Below are 25,220 nucleotides of genomic sequence, written 5' to 3'. Positions count from 1 at the left end.
TTGACAAACTGTCCAGGTTTAATTACACATACTCATAGAGTGTCCTAAGGGGAGTTGTAGAGGAGCAGGGCATCAAAGTCGGGAACCGGAAGTCTTCCTTTTGAAGGCCTTGAACTGTTACAGCCATACTCTGCCCTTTCTCAGTTTCTCCTTTCCCTGGCAAGGATGCAGTGTGGGCGGTGGGATCTGGCGGATTCGGGACCTGTGCCAGCCCTCCGCCTCCAGCCTAGCCCCCTAGGTGGGGTCTCGGCGGCTCTCCCAGTCGCCAGGAACCCATCTCCAGTTGCCCTCCCCCACCGCGGGAGGACGGGTCAGGGAGAAGCTTAGGCAGGCAGCGATTGCACCATCCACGGTTTGAAAAGGAAGTAGAGGGAGCGCAGGGAGGAAAGTCGAGCGTCCCAAAGGCCGGGGCCCAGGAGTCAGACCGGGTCCCCTGCAGCGCTCCTTCCACCCCTTCTCGCAGGGCTCGGATCCCTTGCCTTCCACCCCCTCCCCAGCCCAACCCTTTGCTGGGTGTCGGCCCTTTAAGAACCTATCCCGGTGGCGCTGCTGGCCCCGCCCGGCGGGGAGGGCCGAGAGGGAGGGGAGGAGTTGGTGGTGGCTGAAGCTAGGGTGTTGGGGGGGGGGGGGGGGTCTGGGTCTATTTTTAGCTCTGGGTCGGGTCACGTGACGGGAGTGACGTCTCCGAATGTTGTTGTTGGTGGCGGCGGCGAGCGGAGCCGGAGGAGCCGCCGCAAAGATGGAGGAGCCGTCGAGGAGGCGCTGCCGCTGCTGCCGCCGCCGCTGCTGCCGCCGCCGCCCGCGAAGCCGGAGCTCGAGCCGCAGGGGGTGAGCCCGCCGAACCACCCCGGATCCCATCTCCCCCGGGTGCCCGCGACGCGAGGCGGCGCCCCCTCCTCCTGCCGTCGCTGCCCGCGGGCTCCCCGCGCGCGCGCCGAGCTCCGCGCCCCCCTTCCTTCCTCCCGGCTCCCGGTGCCCGGCGGCGCCCCCCGGGAGCATCGCCAGCCCGGGAGCCGGGCCTCGGGGTTATTGCGCGCGCCCCTCCCCGCCACTCCCGTGCAGGGGCGCGTTCCCTGCAGGTGAGGGAGGGGCCCGCCTCCCCGCGACCCGCACCCCCAAATGGCCCGGAGACCAGCCGGGGCTTCCTGATTTGCCCCTTCCCAGGCGGCGCATGTTGCGTTGCAGAGCGATTTGAGCCCTGCACCCGGATTCTATGCAGACCCCTCTACGCTGGACACTCCTTTCTTGGTACTCTGAGGTGAGGGGCGCTGCCCACCCCGCAGCGCTTCCACCCAGACCTAAGAACGCATCCTTGATTTTGTGTCCTTGACTTCCGTGCGTGAGGAGGGGGCCTGTGGGCCCACCTTACTTCTCTCTCCCATTATTCTCACCCCCTCCCCCGTGAGGCGTTATTGCGTTTGTTCCCACCCTCTCCACCGTCTGACACCCTGGGGCCAGAGAGAGATGAAAGCTACCCTCCTTCCTGTCTGGGGTAGATGCCCCCCGTTTTTAATCCTGGATCTGTATCTCATAGAGGCAGGGTCTGCTCTTGCCTTTTAACTTGAGGGAGGCTGCCTCCCTACCCCACCCTTCTCTGGGGCCCTGGGGAAGATGAGAACTGGCTGGGTGATAAGGAATTGATTTGGGAGTCTGGTTGTTGGGGGGAGAAGAGGGGAAGGTGGGGGTGCCTCATTTGGGGGAAGAGGTGACCATCTGATACCTCCACTGTTGGCCTTCTGAGATGAGGTGTGTCCCCAAAGAGGAAGAGTAGCTGCAGTTACTTTTGGGGGGGGGGTGCTCAAGAGACCCACCACCCTGACAGTGATCCCTGTGCTTCTGGGGCCTGGAATTAGTTTTGGCAATTTGGGGTGATGATGGTGATGATTGGGTTCACCTGAGAAGGGAGGATGATGCCAGATCTGAGGAACAAAAGGAGGCAGGGGATGGGAGATCCAGGAGGCTTGGCCAGAGGGACTCCTGGCCAGACTGCCCTGCAGGACTGGAGCTGGAGACTGGGTCTTGCCCCGGGCCTCTTCAGGTTCCGAGGACTTAGGCAGAAAGGATCCTCAGTCCGAGTTCAGGTGCGAGGGCCCCGGAGTCTGTGCTGGCTGTTGAGATGCTGGGCTGGGCTGGGCTGGGCTGGGCTGGGGCTGGTGGGTGAGCCATGTTGGGGGCTGCCTGCTTCTTCCTTCCAGTCTTCTCTCCTTCCTAAAACACAAAGCTTGGGACATCTTGGTTTGCCCCCTGCCCCTTTTGAATTGTCTCTTTGCTCTGTCTCCCCTTGGACTTAAATGTGGACTCTGTCTTGATAAGGCAGGCGGAGGTCTTTCTGAGTTAGAGGGGTGGGCCCCCAGTATCCCCACTCTGTCCTGTATATGCATGTCAGGGGCCAGAGAGACAGAGATCAGGTGTAAGTTACTTGGGCAAGGCTGGAGGACAGGTTAACTCTGTGCCAGCCTTCCCTTCCTCCCCAGTATATCCTCCCCAGTAGCTGGACCTAGTAATGGAGGTGGGGGGGCAGCGGTATCACATGCCCCACCCACTCCAAGTAGCAGCAGAGACAAAGGTTTGCTTTCCTTTCCCTAGGGGTGGCATCTTAGCTATGTGTTTAGAAATGGGGCCTGGGGATGGGGGGTGGTGTAGTTTGTGTTTCTGCCTAAGGGGGAGGGGGATCAGCTATAGGAGCTGGGGGGAGTGCAGTCGGTGCCGAAATACCAGCTGCTCTTTAATAATTAATTCTTCCTACTCACATCCCTTTGAGGAGGGATGTCTGGAACACGGCATCAGGCTCAGCCAGCCTGCTAGAGGACGCACTCCTGTTGGGGGGGGGGTGGGGGAGAGACTGCGAGGGGGGGCGGTTCTTGGCATTTTTGGAGCACTGTCGCTTGCTCATGAATGAAAACCTGATGCAGCCCATGAGGGGGCCTATTGTAGTCGACTTTGGCTAATTAAACTTTCTCTGCCTTTCTTCTCCCCTACCCCACCTCACCCCAGCCCCCGCCTCAGCCCTTTCTTGAATGAGGACCCTGTCTGGTAGTGCTGGGGAGGGGGGTATCGGTCTGCCTGAGGTTTTAGGGCAAACAGACCCGGTCTTCTGCCCTCTGCCTCCACCTCCTCCCTCCCTCCCCTCTCATTCCCCCCCCCCCCTTTTTTTTTCTAGAAATAGCAGCCTCCTCCATCTGGCTTGTGCAGATGCCTGGAGCTGCGTCTGAGCAGACAAACAGAAATGGGCCGATTGCAAAAATGAATTTGTCAGCCTGGTGCCTTTTTTCCTTTCCTGTTCTCTCCCCCTTCCCTTAGTTTGGGGCCTAGAGATCCAAGTCAGCCACCCCTCCTGGCTCTGATAATCCTGGGCTTCTGGTGGCCCAGCTTGGGGGAGGCACAAGGTGGAGGGAGCTCTTGGAGGCTGGGGAAAGTGATCTGCTAGGGCCACAGTCAGCAGGGGTCAAGATCATAGGTCTTTTGTGCCCGTGGGATGGGATGTCTGGGCTTGCAGCTTTCTGATGAGGTCTTTGCAACTGATCTCAGATTCTGGGTAATCTCAGGTTCACAGGGTTTGGTTCAGACAGCTCCACCCAACTGTCTGTGACCTGGGGAGGGGACCCCAGGCTGCAGTGCTCAGGACCTGGGAGAAGGAATTCCCCAGGAATTCTGAGGGAGTTGTTTGAGGGACAGATCCCTGCAGGGCAGCCCTGTGAACTTGTGGCCTTGGGGTCATTACATTGTTCCATGCCTCCCTTATTTGTCTGCCCTTCTCCTCCCACCCTCTGCCAGAGTTTTTATTACTCATGAATGGGGTGGGGGAGTCTTTGCCCTACCTCCCCTGGTCTAGCCATGAGCTTGTGGGGTGAGGCGGGGCCGGTTTCCCTCATTCCACGCCCTGCCATCCTGGCTGGAGGTGGGAGGTGGGTTTGGATCCTGGAGTGGGACAGAGGTCTCACTACAAGAGAGAGTTGATGGGTTGGAGACTGGGCTCTGGGGGTCTGCCTGCTGATGATGTCACGGAAGCCAGGCTGCTCACTGGTCAGGCATCAAAGTGTTCTGTTACCCAGAAGTGACACCTCTGTCAGTCCCTCACTGCTCACCGAGACCCTCGTATAACTATAGCCAACAGTGGAGTTTTTGCAGCAGAGGAAGGACCAAAGAGCCAGGTTTTAACCATTCCCCTGTCCTTTTTCCCTTTCATGCCCCACCCCAGACAAGAATCTTTGCCTGTCCAGATCAGGCAGTGAACTCTGCTTTGTTTCCCAGGGAGGCCCCTGTTCACTCAGGAGGCTTGTCAGAGGGATGGGGGCGGGGGCGGGGGGGGGGGGACTCAAAGTTGATCTTAACTTAGGTTTTGTACCGTTGAGGTCCTGCCCCTTCTGAGTGTGCCCTGCTATGGAGGTGCCGAGATGGGCTGGGCCACTCGGGCTGCTGGGAATCGTGGGAATTTCTTAACGTGTGTTCCCCAGCCCACGGGAAAGGGTGTGAACAGGACTGGGCGCCAGCCCTGGGGTGGGCACGGGCTGAGCTGCCTGCCCACGCGGGCCCGGCCAGGGCACCAACAGCCCCACCTGCTACATTCCTGAGCTTGGCCTGAGCCCTGTGCAGCCTCTTTTGTCCTTGCCCCACATCTGTGCCTGCTGGGAACAATTCAACCCCTTTACTCTGCCTCATCCTAACTCCCCATCTGAGTGCACCTTTCCCCAGCTATAGAGTGCAAACCTTGTGGATGAAAGCAGGGGACAGCAGGCTTAGGAAGACTTGAGGTCTTCTGTGTGTGTGTGTGTGTGTGTGTGTGTGTGTGTGTGTGTGTGTGTGTTTCCTGTGTCCGGGCCATGCCTGACTCCCTGGCTACTGGCTCCAAATGGACCCCACTCCTGGAATCCTTGATGACAGTGCAGGGCTTACTGAGAATTAATCCTGCCAGGAGGTGGGGCTGTCCAGGGGGGAGAGCTGGTTGCTTGTCCCTGGCTGGGGAACCAGGTGAGGGCTTAAACATATACCTCCTTTCAGCCTCACTGGATCACTCAGCTACCTAGTTTTCACTCGGTATTGGAAGACCTGCCTTCATTTGGATCAGATGAATGAGATCATGTCTGGGGTGGATCATGGGCTGTTTAGGGATGGGCCCCGGTGGGTGCCTGTGTAGCGTCTGAGGCTTGAAGAGTATCTGTGGGGCTGGAGGGGAGGGGGGCGAGTTGCTGAAGGAGTGAGGCCAGGTTGGAAAACTCACGGTCCTGTAATACTGGGCTATCCTCCATTATTGTATTGGTCTGGGCATACCTGTTATTGGGGTCTTTGGTGCCTTGGTACAAACTGGAAAGAAGGTGTCCCTTATTCTGGGTGGTCTCAGCCTGGCTGACTCATTGCTTGGCAGGCAGAGAACAGGTTGGTCTTCAGACCTCCTTGCACAGGGAGGTTGTACAACCTGTACAACACACGCAAAGCCCTGGGTTTGGGCCCTGGACCCTAGTCCGGGGAGTGCTAGATGTGGGGTGCGTGTGTCTGCTTTTCCAAATCCCTGGAAACAGCATGGGTTATGGGTAGAAGAGGCGGCTACCCTCTTTCCTGGACCTGTTGTTGAATGGGGGAGACCAAGACAGAAACCCTTCACGATTCCAGAGTCAGGTGACACGAGGATCAGAGAGGAGGGAGAAAGTGACTGCGTTCCGATCCCAGCTCCGGCTTCTGGGGCTGGGGTACCAGTTTCTCCCGTAACTTTTGCCAGAGACTCCAGATCAGCCTGCCTCGCCCCACTGCTGTAGACGGTTCAAAGCCTCCCTGCACTTTTTTCCTTTCGTGTACGCCCAGTCCCACATCAGGGACCCGAGCGAACGAGTCTGTAAGGTCTCCGCACCTGGTAGTGGACACTGTCACCTGAAAAGGAGTTTGGGCGTGGCTTCTGTAGCCATTTCCCTTTCCTCGAGTGCTGGCAGCCTCACCAGTTAGAGAAGAAGCGAGGGTCTGGCTGTTTTTGCTGATTTCCTCTGGGTCCCTGGGGCAGATGTCCCTCCTTCTCTTCCCCAGGTGTAAACTCACAAGCCCTGAGGTCTCCTTCAACTCTCATTCCTGAGTTGGGGGCCTCTAACCCTGCTCCGTCTCTCCCTAGGGATGCCGTTCTGAGTGCCTGACTGCCTCGCCCCGAAGGATGGCCTCTGATGGGCATTAGAGGCACAGCTGCCCCGGGCTCCTGTCCCGTCCGTCTGTCTGTTTTCGTCTGTCTCTCTTGACATCACCGCAGCTCCACCCCCTCCCGTCCCAGCCCCCAACGCCAGCTTCCTGTGGGCCCAGAGCCGGCATGAACTCTCCCACCGAGTCGGGTAAGAGCTGGGAGGCCAGAGAAGGGCACCCTGGGGTGGTTTTGGCTAAATGAGCTTGTGTGAGTTTCCAGCCAAGGCCAGCTGACCTTTGGGGTCTGAGCTGTAAAGGAACAAGGGGGGTCAGGAATGGAGAAACCTTTGGAGAAAAAGACCAAGGCAAACATGAAGTTATTGACCATGGGGTAGAGCTGGAAATTGATGAGCTGACAGTACAGCCTGGCCCTGGGAGGACATGGGTCCAACTCTGTCCCCATGCTTACCTTCTCAACTAGGGAGCCTCCAGTCCCCCTTCTGCCCTGCCCTGTTTGCCAAGACAGGCAGGCCTGAGAAGGGGACATGTATCTCTGAATGTCTCTGGGCCATCTGAGGATGATACTGGAAGATTTCCTACAGCAGCCGAATGCAGCTTCCTTTTTTGTGGTGGTGTTTCTCCTCCTGGTGGAGAGTTTCCCTGTGTTCCATGTTTTTTTCTTAGTGGAGGTTCGCAGGGCCTTTGGCCTTAGCCTTTGCTGGGATGTGTGGTACCGGGATGGAGGGGTGCAGTGATGTGTTGGTAGAGGAGTCTTGGCTTTCTCCTTAGAGTCTGGGTACCCCCTCTCTTCTTGGGCCCTGGACATGGTGGGTTCCTAATTTGGGGTCTTTGGCCCTGCAATTTCCTAGTCCCCTTTGCTCCTAGGAGGCTGCCTAGTACTGCCAGAAATAGTCTATGGGTGAGTCTCCAGGCAGATTTATGGATGGGTGGGTCTGGGTGTATGCCCATGAGGATGTGTCCAAGTGGCCCGAGCTGGACCCTCAGGAGTTTCACAGGAGGGTCATGGGTCAGTGTGGTCAGAGTAATAACTACCTTCTTTCCCTGGCTGTCTCCTTCGGCACAGTCTTAGAGGGTCAGAGTCTATCATGTTCCATTTTACCCGCCCCCCCACCCCAGCCCAGCCTGTCCCCCACATCTTTTTCCGTAGGGGTAGAGGGATATTTCCCCATCTTGTAGAGGCAAGAGAACTAGGGCCTAGAGATGAAAACCCATTTGCAGGATGGAAGCAGCATCAGGATCCAAGGCTTCTCCCATCTCATTGCTGATCATGGATTTGCTGGACCTGATGCTTTCTTAAAAAAATTTTTTTTTTATTATGTTTATTTTGTTTATTTGTTTCTGAGAGAGAGAGAGAGAGAGAGAGAGAGAGAGAGAGAGAGAGCGTGAGCGCACACAAGCGGGGAAGAGGCAGAGAGAGAGAGGGGGAGACACAGAGTCCAAAGGAGCCTCTAGGCTCTGAGCTCTCAGCACGGAGCCCGATGAGGGGCTTGAACCCATGAATCGTGAGATCATGACCTGAGCCAAGATTGGGTGCTCAACCTACTGAGCCACCCAGGCACCCCTAAAAAGATGGTTTTTTTAATGTTTATTTTTGAGAGAGAGACATAGTACAAGTGGGGGAGGGGCAGAGAGAGAGGGAGACAGAATCAGAAGCAGGCTCCAGGCTCTGAGCTGTCTGCACAGACCCTGATGCGGGACTCGAACTCACAAACCGTGAGATCATGACCTGAGCCGAAGTTGGATGCTTAACCAGCTGAGCCACCCAGGCGCCCTGGACCTGATGCTTTCTGTTGTGGGGACCCAGTGCTGGCACTCTGTGGCAGAGGTCCTGACCAGGGTCCTAGGGGTTCTGTAGACTCAGGGAAGCTGGCAGCTGGGGGGATTGTTTGGCTTTGCGCCGTTTGTTTTGGTCAAGGTTGTGCCCCTTCCCCTTTCCGGCATGACATACTCAGGGCATGGGCCGCTGGCAGAGTAGGGCCCCGGCTGGTGAGGGCTGTACTCCTAAGACTCCCCACATCAGCTTTGCCTGCTGAGCCCCCTCCTGCAGGGTTTTTGTTTCCCCTTTGGAGCCTCTAGTCTCTGTCTTTGCCTTCAGTCAACCTTTGGGGGCTGTGGCGGGAGTTAGAGTGGAGAGGTCTGGGTGACTCCCGTGCTGGGGGAGGCTCTGACTTCCTGCTTCCTCCTCTGAGGCGGGGCTGGCCAAGGGAAGGGAGAGGCCTGGTGGGTTCTCTGCAGTCCCGGGCCCACCTCAGCTGGGCCCTGCTGCGGCATGGTCGCTTGTGCCCTGGTCGCTTGTGCCCAGCAGCAGGGCCCAGCTGCTCCTTTCCTCTGAGCTACTGTGCTGACCTATCTAGGCGCCACCTGCAGTCACACTGAGCCTGGGTCAAACCCTTGGTCAAGGGAACAGAAACTGCCCGGAGGCATCTGGCTGTGGCTTGGGAAGGACATTTCCCGGCTTTGGGATTTTATTCCCTTACAGCGAAAGGCTAAAAAACATCACCCTTGGCTAGATGCGGTCACTAGGTTGCCTTGCCAGATGCTGGTGGCCCAGGTTCCCCTGGCAGCTGGTTCTGCCAGAGCTGGTAGGAGTGTGGTGGTAGATGGAGGTGTCCACCAGCGCGGGAGGCAGGCAGCCTGGGAGTGGCTGCTGAGCCTGGCCAGGAGGGGCCTCTGGGGCCTGGAGAGCTGGCCTCACCTCCTGGCTGGTTTTCCAGATCCCCCCAGCAGGGGGAGATGCTGTCTTCTCACGTTTGGGAAGGAGTTAGAGGAGGAGGGGGCCAAGAGACTGGGAACCACATTTCAGGACTGTGGAGAGGCCTCAGAGCTGGGGATCGTCGCCCGGAGGCTCTTCCCGTCCAGTTTTCCTGGGGCTCCGGGGCTGCCTCTCCTTGCGGAGGCAGAGCTGCTCTGGGGCGGGGGGGGGGGAGGGGGGGATGGCTGGCCTCCACACAGCTCTTCCTTTTTGAGGGGCCCCCGCGTCTCCTGTTCCCAGGGCTCAGAGCGGTATCTGGGCTGGGGCTCCTGGTGCCTGTGCCTCGCATGGGCCTGGAAAGCACGTGCCTTTGGCTCCGCAGAAGTAAAATGAAACTGTAGCTGGGCAGGTGGGTGTCCACTTGGCCCGTGGACACTCTGAAGGGAGCCCCAGAAAGAGCGTGGGGCCCTGGGGCTGGGGACAGAGGTAGGAATGATGAGAATGGGTAGTGCCCGGGACCTGGGTGCCCTGGCCCCTGAGCACCCCTCTCCCTCTCCTGAATCCCCGAAGACTCCCTCCTCTCTCCTTAGGGCACAGAACAGCACTGTTCCTTGGTTCCCTCCACTCTCTCAGGGTGGGAGCTTTCCTATTTGGCCAGTGCTTGCTGAGTATCCCCAGCGTGCCCAACCCTGAGCTCAGCCTACGGAGGGGACACAGAAGGAAAATAGAAGATGGTCCATCCCTGTCCTCCTAACAAACGAGTTAGTGGGAGAGAGTCTCCTGGGTGAGGGGCGGCAGGCAGAGGGAGCAGTTTGCTTCTGGGGCTCACCCCTCCTCCCCCGGGGGTAGGAGCTGATTGACTTACCTCTGGGCTGGGCTGAATGCCAGCATTTGACCTGATTTGCCTCTTTTGCCATCTTGGGAGTACAGGCAGAGGCCATTGATGGGGCCGCCTGCTTCCCTGAGGAGGCCACTCCCTGGTGTCTGGCTTCTCTTCGAGCCAAAGGGGGCTCAAGGATCGAGGCTTTCTTTATTTTTCTGGAACTGGTCGTTTCTGCTCCCCTCAGTGGGGTTGAAGGACTGACAGAACCTGCCACCTGTCTGGGCTCAAACAGGCCAGGTTGGAGGAGATGCCCTGGCACCTGGGACCTGGGACCGAGGCCTGCGCTGGTCCCTGCCCCGTCCTCTGTGCTGTTGCTCAGAAGGGAGGGCAAGAGTGAGGCCCGCCGTGGGAGCCAGTCTGGATGGCGGCAGGGCCCCAGGAGGAGGCGGCCAGGTTCCTTATCCCCAGCGTGGGAGGGGAGACAAGCTTCATGACAACACCTGCCTGGCCAGCACCTCCCAACACACTCCACACTTTCTCTCCTTCCCTTTCCCAGGAAGGAGGGAGGGAAGGCAGCTGCCCCCTCCGGGTGACCAGAGAAACTGGGGCATGGGTGTGGGGTGGAGCCAGGAACCTCGGCGTCCTGCCTCCCAGCCTCGGGCCCAGGCTCTGCCTCTGACGCCCCCCCCCCCCCCCCATCAGGGGAGGCAGGCACCCAGCCCCGAGAAGGAGAAAGTGGGTCAGTATGGGCGTGGGCCTGGGGTCTGGGAAGTGGACTCTCTACTTAGATGCCCCCTGGCACACCTGTGCTTACTGTAGATTGGGATCTGCTCCGCCCTCCTCTTCCCTGCTTCATGAGTCGAAAGGGATTGAAGGCTCAGATGGGATGGCAGGGTCAACCCTGAGGGGATGTGAAAGCTGCCAAAGTAGGTGTTCACGTTTTTCCGGGACTTGGTTTCAAATGGGAGGCTTCAGCCAGCACCTAGCGTGGAACCTGGCACACGGCAGCTCTGTCTGGTGCCATGGGGCTGACGGGCTCCAGCATGATGGGGGCTCAAAGGGCAGGAGAAAGCTGGAGGGCAGGCAGGCCTGATGTCCCCAGGGCCGCAGGGCACCTGGTACCCTCCCTCGATCCAGGGTGCTCCTGAGCCAGCCCTCGGGTTTTCACTGTGCACGAGTAAGATTTGCTTTCTTCTCTTAGGTCAGGGCGCTACCCCAACCTTTTGTGCCCAGGAAATGGGAGCCTGGAGGAACTCAAGGAGCCAGCAATGGCCTCTTCCCCTCCTCTAGATTTGGAAGGTTAGGAGGCCTGAGGCCGGCCTCTGAGGGAGGGAATGAGATCATTGTGGTCTGGAGGGGATGGTGCCAGCTGCCAATGGCGTTCACGCACCCTAGGCTTGGTGGGTGCTCTGTGAGGTTTGTGGGATGACACATGGTGGGGGGCTGGATGCCTGGAGACAGGGAAATGAACCACGAGGAGAGGGGCTATAGAGTGGGAAACACTGAGGGTTGGACATGAGGAAGACCTTATCGCATCACCTGAATCTCAGAAGGAGAAAAGCCACTTGTTCTCACCCCAGGCCTCGTCTCCAGCTCCCCTGGAGGATTCTGGGAAGTGCGTTGAGGATTGTCTGGTTGTCTGACGCTTTGCTTCCCACTTCGTGCTGTTACAGGAAGTCCTAACAGTGCTGGGAACTGCCCCGAGCCCCAGGCTGTGGCCACCTCTGGTTGCCCAGTCTCCTGGGTGCTCCTATCTTTCCCATGCAAGGAGTTCTCTTTCCTTATGTTTCTGGCTGCTCCAGGTTCTGGGGGCTCTGCTTTTGAGGACCTCCTTTCCTCCAGAACAGGGCTCCCCGACCATATTCTCCCGTGCCTGGGGCAGGCAGAGAGAGCCAGGACAGGGCTAGCCAGCCCTTCTGGTTGCTCCCAGCGTGGGTGGGTGGAGTCCTGAGCTGGGAGGGGCTCCTGCCCCTGGCTCTCTGGGCTGCCTTGAGTCTCCTGCCCATCCCCTCACTGAGGGGACTTGGGGTCTTTGCTTCCCTTCCTCTTTAGAGAGTCTGGTTGGCCAGGATGAGGTTGGGGCAGGAGGTGGTGAATGAGGTCCCCAGACCCACCCTGAGATGTCTGCCAACGCCAAACCCCTGCGGGGAGCACTGCCGCATCACCATTTTTTTAGAGTCTGCCTCGGCAGAGAAGCTGAAGCTCCAGATCTTTGTTCGGGTCCTGTTTCCCGCCCTCCACCCCAGTGTCTGTCTTATTGTGTAAGATCAGCTCGTCTAGCGCCTGGGAAAGCCCATTTCTGCCACCTCCCTGTCTATATGGTCCCCCACCTGAGGGCAGGAGGCCCCTCTGCTGTCATCCCTGCTTGGCAGAAGCTGGCTAGAATACCGGGCTGCAGGAGCCACGGCTACCATGTCCTTGGTTGGCCAGCTCCTTCAGGGCTCCTGACAGGAGGGTGAGGTCATCCAGTCCAGGGAGAGGACAGGTGTCCCTGGCTCCGTGCCTGGAGTTGGGGGCAAGGAGGGGCCAGGAGGGGGCTCCAAAATAGCAACCGTGACATCAGGAAGGGGGAGGGGGACCGAGACCCAGGAATAACCAGGCTATTAAAAGGCTCCAGTGAGGTCAGGGGGCCAAGTGGGATCTCTGTACCAGTGGGAGGTATAACCCGAGGAGAAGGGACGAGCCAGCAGTGAGCAGGGTAGGCGGGTGTCACAGGTCCTCGTGTGCACTAGCCCTAGGTCCCAGTAAGGCCCCAGGAGCATGGGCTGCCGTGCCAGGCCTGGAGCCGGTCAGGAAGGGCTGGATCCTGGCAGCCTCTGGAGTCTTCTTAGAGGGGCTCTGTCCTCACGTGTCTTCCTCCCTGGGTACTGGGGGTCATCGTACCTGTGAATGGAAACCCTGGGGCAGCTTCATGTGTTCCTTTGTGTAGGAGGCAGTGGGCTGTGGTGGTTAGCACTCAGACTGGAGCCTCAGACATCCCGGCCTTACCATTTAAGCAGCTGTATGACCTAGAGTGAGTGACTTCATCTCTGCCTCAGTTTCCCCATCTGCACCTATCTCCTGAGGTCATCGTGCAGAGTAAACGAGGTGATGTATGTGCTGCCGTTAGCATCGCACCTGGTACATAGCCAGGGAGGAGCTCCGTGTGCCCAGAGTGGGCAGGTGCCCCCGCCCCCCGCCCCGCCCCCCCCACCCGCTCCCTTCCATGGATGCCGCAAGGCCTATCGAGGAACTCTCCCTGCCCCCTGGAAGGAAGTGGAGCAGCCCATGGAGGCGACACCCCTAGTGGGTAGGAGGGAGCTGCCATTTAGCTGCTGCTCAGGGGTCTCCCTGCTGGTTGAGGGGGTGGGGAGGCACCTTCCAGCTCCGAGGGAGGGCGGAAGTTAAATCAACTCCCATCTGGCTGTTAGAAGGACTCCAGGGAAGATGTGAGGTTAGGCCAGGTGGCCCTGTCTGCCACCCTCTCCCAGACCCTTCTGGTTTCTTTACCTGCTCTGATGGCGAGAGGGAACATAGAGATGGAATCTGGCTTTTTGGTCTCCAGCCCCTCGCCTGCCAAGAATAGTGCCAGAGCGGCTCCTGAACACATGGGTCCTCTGGCCTGTGCCCTTCTCCAGCTCAGCCTCTGGCCACCCGCTTCTGTGGCCTTGGCCCTGAGTGCAGGCCCTCCCCTGTTCCCATCCCCCTGCCTGGCGCTTCCTCCTGGGGTGGAACGCGCCTCCCCCCCCCCCCCCCCCCCATGGGGCCTCCGCCAGGCCCGGGCTCCTGGCAGCCGGCCGGCGGCTCCCTGAGCATGCTCCACCTATTTATAGACAGGGCCCTCCCCCAACTGCTATTTCAGTCTCCTGCCAGCTGCCGGCGGCTCATTCGGGAAGGAGGAGCAGGGAGCCAGGCCCAGAGCTGTCACCCAGGGCTGGGAGGGAACACAGAGAGCCCGCCTGCCTGCTGAGCTCCCCTTCCTGTCCCCTGAGCGCCCAGCCATACCCCGGCTCCTGGGAGCTGGGGAAAGGCCAGTGGTCCCATGCCCCTCTAGAGGAGAACCGGGCCTGTAGCTCCAGAGCCTCCTGGCTCCTCCTGCCGCCAGGAGTGCCCGGGCCGGATGAGGCACCTCCCCACAGCACGGGTCCCAGCAGCAGTGGCCTAGGGGAGCCCCTGAGCAGTGAGGGCCCCGCCCGACCACCTTCCCTCTGGCCGCCTCCCGCCTCTGGCGGCCCCCTCCCTGGCATGCTGCTGGTGCCCAAGGCTCAGGGGCTCGTGGAGATGCTGCAGACCATCTATGAGACGGAATCCTGTTTCTCAGCAGATGGGATGTCAGGCCGGGAACCATCCTTGGAAATCCTGCCTCGGACCCCTCTACACGGCATCCCTGTGGCAGGTAAGTGCTTTGCTTGTCCCCGCCTGCCCTCTGCCATTGGGCATCCTTGTCCCTGGGGCTGAGCACCTGGCTCCGAGCATTGCCCCGATGGGGTCCTGCTTAGATGTTTTTGGAGGGCTTTGTTGAGAATGTGTGGTCAGGGGAGCCGTGCTCACTGAAGTCGACTCCCCTGCCCTCCCTGGCCCAAACCTGCCTTCCCGCCGTGCCCTCCAGCTGCACTCTGCTGCATTCTGGAGTCTCTTTGGCCTCCGGCAGGGTGGCAGGGTCGGCGTAAGCTGCTGGGGGCTGTGGAGTACTGGAGGATCCTGGCCTAGTTGGCACTGTGGTCAGAGGGGAGGAAGTGGGTCAGTGACCTGCCTCCCAGCGGCCTGCTCCCCAGGTCTGGACAGGGGCATGAGCCATTGCTGAGTGTTCACAAGAGTAAAGGCCACCCCAGCTCCTGTGACTGAGTTCTTGGGGGCAGTGACTTCTGCAAGTCCCCAGTCAGGAGTTCCCCAGACGCGAGGCAGTTGTGGTAGGGTTGGGTAGAGGCTGGCAGCTTTGGGGTGTCGGGGGTCTTGACTTCCTTAGCTCCCCATCTCTCCTTCTGTCTGGCCTTGATTTTATCCCATCTCATGACGGCGAAGGCATGTCACTCTGATTCTTATGGGCTTGAGGACCCCCTAGGACTGCCACTTTATCAGTAGGGACATTTTTGGCTCTTGCCGGGGGGTGGGGTCCCCCAGAGCTGGGCCACTCCCTCCCTCCTCTCAGGAACCTGTTGGCAGCATGAGGCCTTTCTGGCACAGCCTTCCCACCAGGCCGGCACCACAAGATGCTTCTTCTAGGGAGGGGCCTGCTGGCCCCATGCCCGCTTGGCCCCTCCTGGCAGTGCCTTGGTGCTTGGGTGTGGGTGTCTGTGTGCATATGTATCAGGAGTCTTTGCCTTTGGATAGTGGGTGTGGGTCCCAGGCTTTGAATTGGAAGGTGGGAGCTGTGTGCCTCCGTGGGTACCTGTGATTTGGCTCTAAGCTGTCCAAGGATGAGGTTGCAGCTGAACTAGGATACGTGAGAGGATGAATGTTTTGGGAAGTTTTGGAAAATCTTTGGGATAAGGCCTGCCATCTGCCTGGGCAGTGATGCCCGCAGTGTTTCTTAGGGAAGGGGCATAACCCTGGGAACCGGCCCTGCAGGGTGCCCACGCAGGCCCCTGTGTTGGGGGCATGACCCTGGGGGCTGGCCGTGCAGAGGACCTACACTGGGAGGGAGTATAAACACAGGAGCGCTCTAACCCTGGTCTGGTTGAGCCAGCGGCTCTAACTGAAGACCCGGCCTGAAGCCCCTGGGAGTCGAGCTGGTCTCTTAGAGAGCAGAGGACTGACTGTGTAGAGCATTGCTTGCAGGCAGATGCCATATCGGTCCACCCATCCTGCCCTTCTCCCCGCTGTCCCTTGCTTCCCAGCAGCAGCTGGCGGTTGGCCTGAAGTTTCCTCCTCAGCATGTTCTCTTACCTTCTTTCAAGTTAGACCTCAGAATCCTTGTGGGCTGGAACCCTGCTACTCTTATCCCTTCCCTGAGCCTCCTGTCCTTGCATAGACCCCCCCACCCCCTGCCAGCATCTCTCTCTAGATCCCTGTGCCCCCGCCACACGCGCACTGCCTAGCCTTCTGATCGGTGGTGTGGTCCATGCTGGCAGGAGGGAGGTGTGAGTCACCTCAGCGGCTCGGGGAGAGGGCTAAGAATGTTCCCCCTGCGCAGCTCTGATGCTGTGTCTGTGACGCGGCTGGGGACAGATATAGGCCTGGAGCTCGGCTGCCTTGTTTTTTTTTTTTTGGACTCTGGAATGTAAATAGATGTTTCAAATAGAAACGCTTTAACCTTTGGGTTAAAAAAAATCCACCCCGGATAAACACGGCCATGAGGGCCCAGGCAGCCTGGTGTTCCCCCACCCCCACCCCCTCCCGCCTCCTCTCCCCATCTCTTGATCAGTCTCCAGACAGGATGCAAAAGCCTGTGGCTAAAAAAGCAGGTGTCCAGGGACGCTTCTTGGGCAGTGTGTGTCGCCAGGCCTCCCCAGCCCGAGGGATTGGGGAAGAGGACTTTCCGGGGTGGCTGTCTACCCTGGACTCTGCCTACTCCAGTGGCAAATCTTGGGAACCCTGTTTTAGGGCTATCCTTCGCTCCGTGGGCTGTCTTGTTCCCCATCACTTAGCACAGTGCCTGGCACATGGGTGAATGAATGTTGCTTGAAGGGCTGGCGTCCAGAGCTGACGTCAGGATTCCTGGGTTCTATTCTGGGGCTTGGCCCTCTGGGTGAGTAGACAGATACGGTGAGTTGCCCCCATGGGAGAGCCAGAGCCTTGGCAGGGGGTGCTCCCGGGGGATGCAGGGCACTCTTTGCTGTTGCTGCTTGATGAGGGGCACAGATTGCAGCTGCCAATGGTGCCATCAGAGGTCTTCCTTGACGGGTGCGGTCTCTGCCTGGCCCCTCTACAACAGCCCAGCCCACAGTGGGCACTCCCCTCACTCAGGCCTGGTTGCAGCTTGGGGAGCCTCGGAGCTTGCACCCCTGTGTGGGATTCCCAAAGATGCGGTTCTGGGGGATCCCCCGTCACCCTTCTGTGGGCTCTGGATTCCCCTGTGGCCTGGACTGGACAGAGCTGATGCTTGGGCATCGTGCCGGATTTTCTGAGCAGGCATGGAAGAGGAATCTCCTTTACCCAGTGAGGGAGGGTGTGAATCCTGCCTGTGCCAGGAAGGGATGCTCTGAATGCTGGGAAGTGCCATGGGGTTGGGGTTTGGTATTGGGGTTTCCCCTGGATATTCTTATGCACGTTCTTCAGGCCATTCCCAGCTTGGCTGGGTGTGTGGGTGTGTAGGTGTAGGGGTGCGGGGAAGGTAGGAAGGGCGAGGCTCAGGTGGGAAGGGAACTAATATTATAATGCACTAAGTGACAAGAGTATCAGGTGCTTTCCTTACCTCGTCTCTTTTAGGAAGATATTATTAGCCATGTTGTACGATTGAGAAAGATCAGAGAGGTTAAGGAACTCGCCCAAGGTCGCAGAGTAAGTGACAGCTGGGATTCAGATTCAGGTCTCTGTGAAGGGCTGCGGCCAACCCACACAAGCGTTCCTTTGTGCACCTTTTTTAGAGGGGGTCCTTCTTCCAGGTGGATACATCTTCACGCCAGGCCACGTGGCTTAGCAATTGGAGCGTGGGCTAGATTTCAGCCCCAACTTGCCCCTTTAAGTTGGTTGCTCTTTGTATACACAGCATGTATCCACAACCTGCCTTTGTGCCTCTCCAGTTTGTGTTCCTGGAGAGTAGAGACCAGTCTGGCTTTGGGGGGACTTCTGAGGTTTCTGAGAGGAGACTTTGTTCTCTATGAGTAGTGGGGAGCCACTTGGTCAGCTCTCCCCCTCCCTGCAGGGATTTCAGGAGAGAAGCGGGCTCAGGAACAAAGTTGAACACTCCATCGCATTCAGACAGCCTCCCCTCCCCCGTCCCACCCCCCCCCCCCCAGCCCCTCCGACTTCATCACCTCTTCTTGTTTTTGAGACCCTCAGCTGTCCCTTCCCTGCTGCACAGCTGCCAGACAGGAAATCAGATTAACTGTGTCCACACACACAGCTGTAACAGCTGTCAGGTTGGCAGCAGAAATGAGTGCAGCCGGACCGGGGACACAGTGAGAAAAAGTAGTTCTCCAACTTTCAGTCGTATCCAAAATACCAAGGGAATATATTAAAATGCAGAGCTCCAAGGCTTCGCCCCTGCCCTCCCCCACTGAAGGGTTTGGATTCTGTAGGGCAACCCAGGAACCAGGATTTGGGACGCATGTCAAATGGTTCTGATGTGTGTAGACCCGGCCTACGCTTGGAATAAGGGCTGTGTGGACAGGAATCATGTGGACGGGGTCGTGGGGCCCGGCAGCCTGCCTGTGGTTGTCACCAGCATCCCCGGAAGCCCTCAGTGGGCTCTGGGACTCCTCGGAGAAGGGTTGACCGCACCGGGAGGAAGGCTGTGGCCCCGGTCAGAGTCAAACACAGCCCCCGGCAGCCTGGCGGTCTGCAGAGGGGGGGTGTCTTGAGACGCTGGGCAGCAGGTGTGTGAACCCCAGCTGGGGTGGAGGATTATGGCAAGTGGCCAGGTGGGCAGGGCACCCCGCTGGATGCTCAGGGCTGCGTTGTACTTGCGGCGGGCGGGGGGGGGGGGGGGGTGGAGGGGGAGTGGAGGCAGAGCCCCTGCCCTGGGGCCCCTGCTGTCTACCCCAGGTGTGGAGTGAGCAGTCCCAGCGACAGCTGCAGGCTTTGCGATTAATGCGCCTTTTAACTGCTTCTCGCTTGGTGCCCCAGTGTTTCCTGGAAATGGTGGGGCTGGGAGAAGTGAGTCTGTTTCTCTTCCAGATAGCTGTCTGAGATGAGCGAGTAACTCTCTCTTCACCAGTGAGAGATGCTCGTGCGTTGCACCAGGACTCTCTGCACCCCCTAGGCTTAAGGTCCATCAGAGGCCCGGTCTGCCTCAAGATTTCTGGGGGTTCCAACCACTCAGCCCCCTTCTCACTGGTGCTCCTGGACTCTGGTGTTCTGGAGGCCAACGGGGTGCCCCATCTAGATCCCTGCATCCTTAATGCAAAGTTTGGCTCCTTGCCCCATCTCTCATTAAATGCAGGAGCAGCCCTCAAGGTTTCTCCTGTTTGTTTGTTTGTTTGTTTGTTTGTTTTTTCTTCTTTTTTAGTGGGAGGCAGATGGAGAGCCAGAAGACCTGAGCTAAGCCTTAGCTCCCCTGCCTCCCTTCCAGATGATGTTGGACAGATCTCTTTGATCTGTGGCCTCACTGTCCTCTGTCACTTTGGGAAGTTGAGTTGCTGATCTGCGAGCCCATCCTGCACTGATATTCTGAGAGTCTCTGAAGTCAATTGCACGTTGCTTCTGCCTTTCCAGAAGAGGGGCCCAGGAAGATGTGGGATGGTACTGGGGAGACAGTTGGAGCCTGCGGTGGAGTGAGGTTAGATACCAGAGAAGGCTTTCTGACTGCTTGGAGTCGGGACCCCCAGAGCAGGGATCGAAACCTTTGCTCCTCTGGGCTAAGCAATGCTTTTGAGGGACCAGAGGGATGCCACGGCCGTGGGCTGAGCCGCAGAGGACAGAGCGGCCCTTCTTGGAGGTAGCAAAGCAGCAGAAACAGCCTGGATGTGCTGTGGTTGGGAGGAGGCCGTTCTCAGGATTCCTTCTCTGGCTCTGGGATCTCTCGCCGCTGGCCGGTCCAGTTCATGTTGTGCCCCACAGGCAGGGCTTTGATCGGGACAGGACCACAGAGTGACCTTGCAACAGTCTGAAATGAGAGAGCTGAGGCCTCGCTCTGGCGGGGGTCTGAGCTTGGCGTAGTGCTAAGTATTTTGTATCATGCACTTTAGAAACATTCTGAGAAGTGGTCCCGAAATCTTCACCTAGACTGCCAGAGGGGTCGAGGATAGAAACAGATACCAGGAGCCATTAGTAACAGCCCTGACTAGCATCTCCTGAGATCTTCCCGGGCACAGCGCCAAGCTCCCCGGCGTGTCCTCCCCTGAGCCTAAGCGCTCTGGGGGGAAGGTACTAGTCTTACTCCCATTTCACAGATGCCCGCACGGAGCACAGAGAAGGTGCTCGGTGCCTTGCCCTGGGAAGTGGCGGAGCCTGACTTGAACCCTGGCATTCTCTTGCTCCAGAGCCCTGGCTCTTAACCATTATGTGATGTGTCTGCTTGCGTTACGTGAGGAGCTGTGACGATTGCTAGGTGAGAGTCTTCCCCAGCTCGCACATGTGGAAATACCGTCTGAATTGTGGTAGAACCTGTTGAGCCTAAATTGGCCTCACTAGTCACGTAAGAGCACAGAAATAGATCCTGGGAAACCGTCCTTGGTGGGGAGGAGTCATCGGCATCACGGGGAGGAGTGTGAAAGGCTGTTCCCTGCCTCCTTCCCAAAGGCCGAGGAAAGGACAAACCCCTTTTCCCATTCTCCGGAGGGACAGAACGAGGTCATTGGCCATTTAAGGAAGCTGCTGACTGCCCCGCGTGGAGAGGGAGCTCTTGAGGGTACGGGGTGCTGGTGGAAGGTGCCGCCCACGCGTTGCTCTCCAGTGGGGCCAGTTATCCAGGCTGGCGGGTGTGGAGGGCCCGGGATGCCCCGCATTGGAGCCAGGCTGTTTAGGTTAGTGTTCAGAGGGTGTGATTCCCTGCTACTTAGCCGGTGGAATCTTCTACACAGAGGCCTAAGAGGTTTGTGCAAAAGAGGGGGCCGAAACAATGATCTCAAAGGCCTTTTTCCCCCCTTCCCCTCTTTTGATAGGGTAGCTCCTTAGATCCAGGGAGTATCTGCAGAGGCCTCATTCTTTTTTTTTTTTTTTTTTTTTTTTGGTCCTGTTTGTCCCAAACAGCTCAGCTCACCCCTCTCTCACACTCTGTGTACCCTGGGTCCCTTCCTTCCCCCCTAGCCTTCTGTGGCTGGTGGCTCCTGGGAGCAGGGTCTTTTTAGAACCCAGCGTTAAGCTTTTTAGGTCTGTTGGACGGGTCCACTCGCTGTGCTGGCCCCTTCCATCTACGTCTTCTCCAGGGGGAATGAAAGGTGCCATCTATCCGCTGCCAGGGTTTGGGTGACAGGTATTCTGGAGTTGGTGATTTCTCCATTTGAGGGCTTGGAGCTGGGGCATGGCTTGCAGTATGCTTAGAGCAGGAGGACAGCTTGGCCGTGCCCTGGAGCAACCAGATTTGTTTTTCGTTTTGAACCCTTGTTCCCAAAGTACCGCGAAAACCTGCTCCTCCTGTCCCAGAGCTCCTGCCCGCTCTGTCCCTCTTTGTCCGGACACTCCTTTTGGTCTAAGGCTGTGCTGGTGGCCGTCCCAGAAGTTGTCCCGTCAGCACCTGTACTATCTCCCCCTGAGGAGCCAGGCTATCTCTGCTTGCGCCACCCGAACCATCTGCCGTGGGAGCCCCGACTGGGCTGCTGGGGTTCATGGAGAGGCGGGAGGCCCAGATGGATGGGAGAGAAGTGTCATTGTTAAGATTTCGCCACTGCCCAGGTGTGCCTGTGAGCTAGGCAGGGTGGCCCCTTCTGAGCCAGCGCCTGGTATGCGTGGGGCCACTCGGATGGCTAGAAATACGCAGCCCTGCCCACTCACCTACCTGGGCTGGGGCTTCTCCACGGAGGCAGTGTGAGTCAGTCTTGCAGAAGGCCGAGGACAGGATGGTATTGCCACTTTTTCCTAAGGCCACCACTCCCAGGCAGAGGGGGCAGAGTCCTTCAGGAGTAGAGTATGGAGCAGGGTAGACCTGGACCCTTCTAGCTTCCCTCTGTAGGAGAGATTACTGTGTGGGCTGTCTGGCTTCCACTCTGTTCTCTACAGCTCTCTGTCAGAAGGAGGCATGGGGGCTGGGGGAAGGACCCAGGGCCTTGCCCTCCCAACTGATCCCTCTCCTGGCCTTTCAGGGGGCTCTTTGCTAGCCAGAGTTCCCAGCCTTTCCTCTTAGGGAAAATTCCACCCCACCCCCCTCTCTTCCCTTTCCAACGTCCTCCCACTTTCTTGGTCCACCAGGAGGCGGTCGAGAGCCTTCTCTTATCTTGACACACCCATTTCTCCTGCCAGGTGCTTGGTTCTAATGGCAGCCACTGCCACCTGCTCCACTCATGCCAAGCTGGCAGAGGGCACAAATCCTCTAGGGGGTGCAAGGCCAGCCGGGCTCTAGGTTTTGTGCCCAGCAGACTTCATCCAGGAAGTTCTGTGCCTCCCCCACATCCTTTCCCTGACTCCAGCTGCCCAGCCGTCACCCCTTCCATCATAGATGGAGCCAGGTTATGGCCCGGCAGAGCCCTGGGGTGCTGCATTTTGTCAAGGCCCTCCCAAGGCCTGCAGGTTAACATTCTCTAGTTGGCTGTGCTTCCTGCTTGCATGGGAACAAGGCTGTTCCCGGAGCCCGTTGGCCGTCCTGCCACCTGCATACCAATGGGGCTGTGGCTCCCACTGCATTGGGGCCTAGCATCTCTGCTGTGGCGGCGGCTGCGTGGGAGCCCTGGTGGGAGATTCCCCTTGCCTGAGCCCGTGCCCTCTCTGCAGGGCTCCTGCAAGGGAAGCCAGCACTGCTGGCTGTAGTTCCATCCCTAGCAGGGTTATCTGCTGGGAGCCAGGAGTGCTTGGACCCCTGCCCTTCCCTGGGCAGGCAGGCTGGCAGGCATCCGGCTCCTGCAGCCCCAGCAGCCCCAGCACCGTCGGGAGCAGCAGGTTGAAGCCTGTCCTCCTCTTGGCTGAGTGGTCAGAGTGCCACGGGCCAAGCCAGCCTCACTGAGGAATAGATAACTCTCCAGCCGGCTTGGGGCTTTGTTGAGCACTTCTAGCACTGGGGAGACCTGAGGCTGGCTGCTGGTTCCTTGCTGTCACCCTGCTTTGCACCCTGGGTGGGGTCGGCCACCTCCAGAAAAGCCCTTTGCAGGGCCTTTCCGAGGGCGCTTCCTCCCGGTGCTGGGGCAGGACGTGGGTTGGGAGGGAAAGTGAGCGAGTGTGTGTGTGTCTGTGTATGGAACCCCACCCTCCTGGCCACATCTGGCCACTCCTGCACATGTGGCTCTGGCCTCGTGGCCACAGAGTCGTCAGTGTGGCTGGCGGGCAAACCGCAGAGGAATGTGCCTAGCAGTGCTGGGCGGAGAAGGGGCTGGTGGGGACCGAGATGCTCTGCTCAGGCTTTACCGTCCCATCCCCACCTCCACTGGGTCCCAGGGGCCATATTCAGGCATAAGGGTGGTAGCGGGGCCTTAGCCTTCAGCAGGCTTTGCCCCTGCCTGGGTGACACTCATTCAGTATGGGTTCCCTGGAGAGATCCAGGCCCATGAGTTGCACAGGGTCTAGAAGCCTCTCTTAGCTCAGCCCTTAGTCCTCTCCCAGCTCCCTCTCCACTCCCGATGAGGATCGATGATGGGGGCCTGGGCAGACCCCTGCTTATGAGGGGAGGAGACACTGGTAGCCACCAAGATGTTGGGGTCCTTCCATCTCCAGGCCCTTCCTTGCCACAGGAAGGTCTTCCCAGCTCCCTGTGGCCTCCCTGGGCTAGAGTGAGAAAAGTGAGGGCTTTCTTTGGAGAATGAAATGGAAAAGAAACAAGGTGGGTCGGCCCTGCCTCTCTCACTTCCTCCTTCCTAGGCAGTGGGTAGCCTGCCTTCCCCTTCCTGCTGGAGGCTCTGTGGAGTGTGGGTTGGGCTTGGGGCTCCCTGCTGGTGTGGTGTTTGCCCAGTTGCCCTGGCAACCACGGGGCAGTGGTGGGGAGTGACATTCAGTGACCAGAGGACAGTGTACAGGGATCAAGAGGTCGAGACCCATGCTTCCCATAAGCCCATTGGAACATTTGCCTCTCCCTGGGGCCCCCTCAGCCCATTGCCCGCATGGGGGCCTGGACCCGAAGTCTTGGGACCCAGCAGACCGCTCCACCCCTTTCCCCTCCCCAGCGGGTTCTCCCTGAGACCAGAGTTCTGAGATCTCTGCCTGAACTCCAGCCTCCGCCCCCCTTGCCATTACCCTTCTTCCTGTCTGATTCCCTTTCCTTTCCTGTCTCCTCCTCCCACCTCCTCCCTGCTCCTGCCCGCCCATTCTCTCATTCCCCCTCCCCCCAGGCACAGCTGCTGTTTGGCTCACTCTATATATAGCGGCATTTTCAGGGTAATTACAATAAAACTGTTGAAAGGAGATAATCCAGCAAAGGAAGCAGAGTCTGACTCCCAGCCCCCTCCTGTCCCTGGTTTGGTGCAGCCCTGCACCCCCTTTCCCTGAGTCCTGCTCCAACCACACCCCCCCCCCCCCCCCCCGCGCCATTCTTACAGCCTCTCCCTTGGGCCCCATCTTCCCTAGCTGGGTGTGGGGCAGAGAAAAGGGGAAAGGGTACGGGTGTCCTGAGGGTCCCCACAGGCTTCTCCTGGGTTTCCCAAGGGCCCTGGCTGCCAGCCCCATCAGTTCTAGAACCAGCCTCTGTGCTTCAGTTTCTTTAGGTTTCTTGGCAGGGAATGTGTGATGCTGAGAGGTGGGGAGGCGGCATGGGAAGGATAGTGGTTAAAAGCATAGGGTTTGGATTCACATTCTGGTTCTTTGATCACCTGGCTGTGTGTGTTTGGTCATGTACTTAAACCTTTTTTTCTTTCGGGGCGCCCGGGTGGCTCGGTTGGTTGAGCGGCCAGCTTAGGCTCAGGTCACGATTTCACAGTTTGTGAGTTCGAGCCCCACGTCAGGCTCTGTGCTGACAGCTCCGAGCCTGGAGCCTGCTTCGGATTCTGTGTCTCCCTCTCTCTCTGACCCTTCCCTGCTCATGCTCTGTGTCTCTCTCTCTCTCTCAAAACTAAATAAATATTAAAAAAACTTTTAAAAACACAACAACCTATTTTCTTTCTCTTTTTAACTTTATTTATTTATTTTGGGGGGTGGGGAGACAGAGACAGAGGGAGAATCCCAAGCAGGTTCCACACTCAGCGTGGAGCTTGAGTCGGGGCTTGATCTCACGAACGGCGGGATCACGATCTGAGCTGAAATCAAGGGTCAGGCGCTTAACCTAACCGACTGAGCCACCCAGGTGTCCCTGTACTTGAACCTTTCTAAAGCCCGGCTTTCTCGTTAGGAAGGTAACTCGTGTAAGATGCCCAGTGGTGTTAACAAGACAATTTATTACGCGTTGAGCACTCACAATCTTCCCGGTGCCGTGCTTCACGCTTTTGCGTATTTTCTTATTGAAGTTCATGGCTTGGACCTCAATTAAGGAAGAACACTGATTCTGTGGAGCAGAGGGCTTTGACTGCCTCCACCCCCCACCCCGCCTGCCATCTATTCTCTTGGATCTAGTGGGCCTGCCGGGGAGCTTTCTGGGCCCCCAGCATGGCTACCACGGCCTAGTAGCGGTAGGATCGGGCTCACTGACGCCTGTCTCTTCTCCCTGCAGTGGAGGTGAAGCCGGTGCTGCCGGGAGCCATGCCCAGCTCCATGGGGGGCGGGGGTGGAGGCAGCCCCAGCCCCGCGGAGCTGCGGGGTGCCCTGGCGGGCCCTGTGGACCCCTCACTGAGGGAGCAGCAGCTGCAGCAGGAGCTCCTGGCGCTCAAGCAGCAGCAGCAGCTGCAGAAGCAGCTCCTGTTCGCCGAGTTCCAGAAACAGCACGACCACCTGACGCGGCAGCATGAGGTCCAGCTGCAGAAGCACCTCAAGGTGAGCGAGGGGGGCGCGGGGGGGCTGCCC

The 25,220-nt window shown here is 58.6% G+C and overlaps 1 protein-coding gene across 5 annotated transcripts in view; it reads left to right on the top strand.

The window, feature by feature from the left end:
* The first annotated feature begins 677 nt into the window (after positions 1-677).
* HDAC5 (histone deacetylase 5) overlaps positions 678-25,220 on the top strand; it is a 38,578-nt gene continuing 14,035 nt past the window's right edge. Inside the window, exons 1-5 of one of the 5 annotated variants that reach the window (XM_078437089.2) lie at positions 678-828; positions 6,095-6,305; positions 12,562-12,719; positions 13,936-14,007; positions 24,931-25,190. In XM_078437089.2, the coding sequence (XP_078293215.1) occupies positions 13,941-14,007; positions 24,931-25,190 (327 nt within the window). In that variant the 5' untranslated portion in view covers positions 678-828; positions 6,095-6,305; positions 12,562-12,719; positions 13,936-13,940. Of the gene's footprint in view, positions 829-6,094; positions 6,306-12,561; positions 12,720-13,459; positions 14,008-24,930; positions 25,191-25,220 lie in introns of those variants that run through there. The other 4 variants (XM_078437088.2, XM_078437087.2, XM_078437091.2 and 1 more) reach the window with 4 other exon arrangements.

The sequence above is a fragment of the Panthera onca genome, chromosome E1 (genome assembly GCF_046562875.1).
Source record: "Panthera onca isolate mPanOnc1 chromosome E1, mPanOnc1 haplotype 2, whole genome shotgun sequence".
In the NCBI taxonomy this organism is placed as follows: domain Eukaryota; kingdom Metazoa; phylum Chordata; class Mammalia; order Carnivora; family Felidae; genus Panthera; species Panthera onca.
Note: the sequence above shows the minus strand (reverse complement) of the source record. Positions and strands in the feature narration are given on the sequence as shown.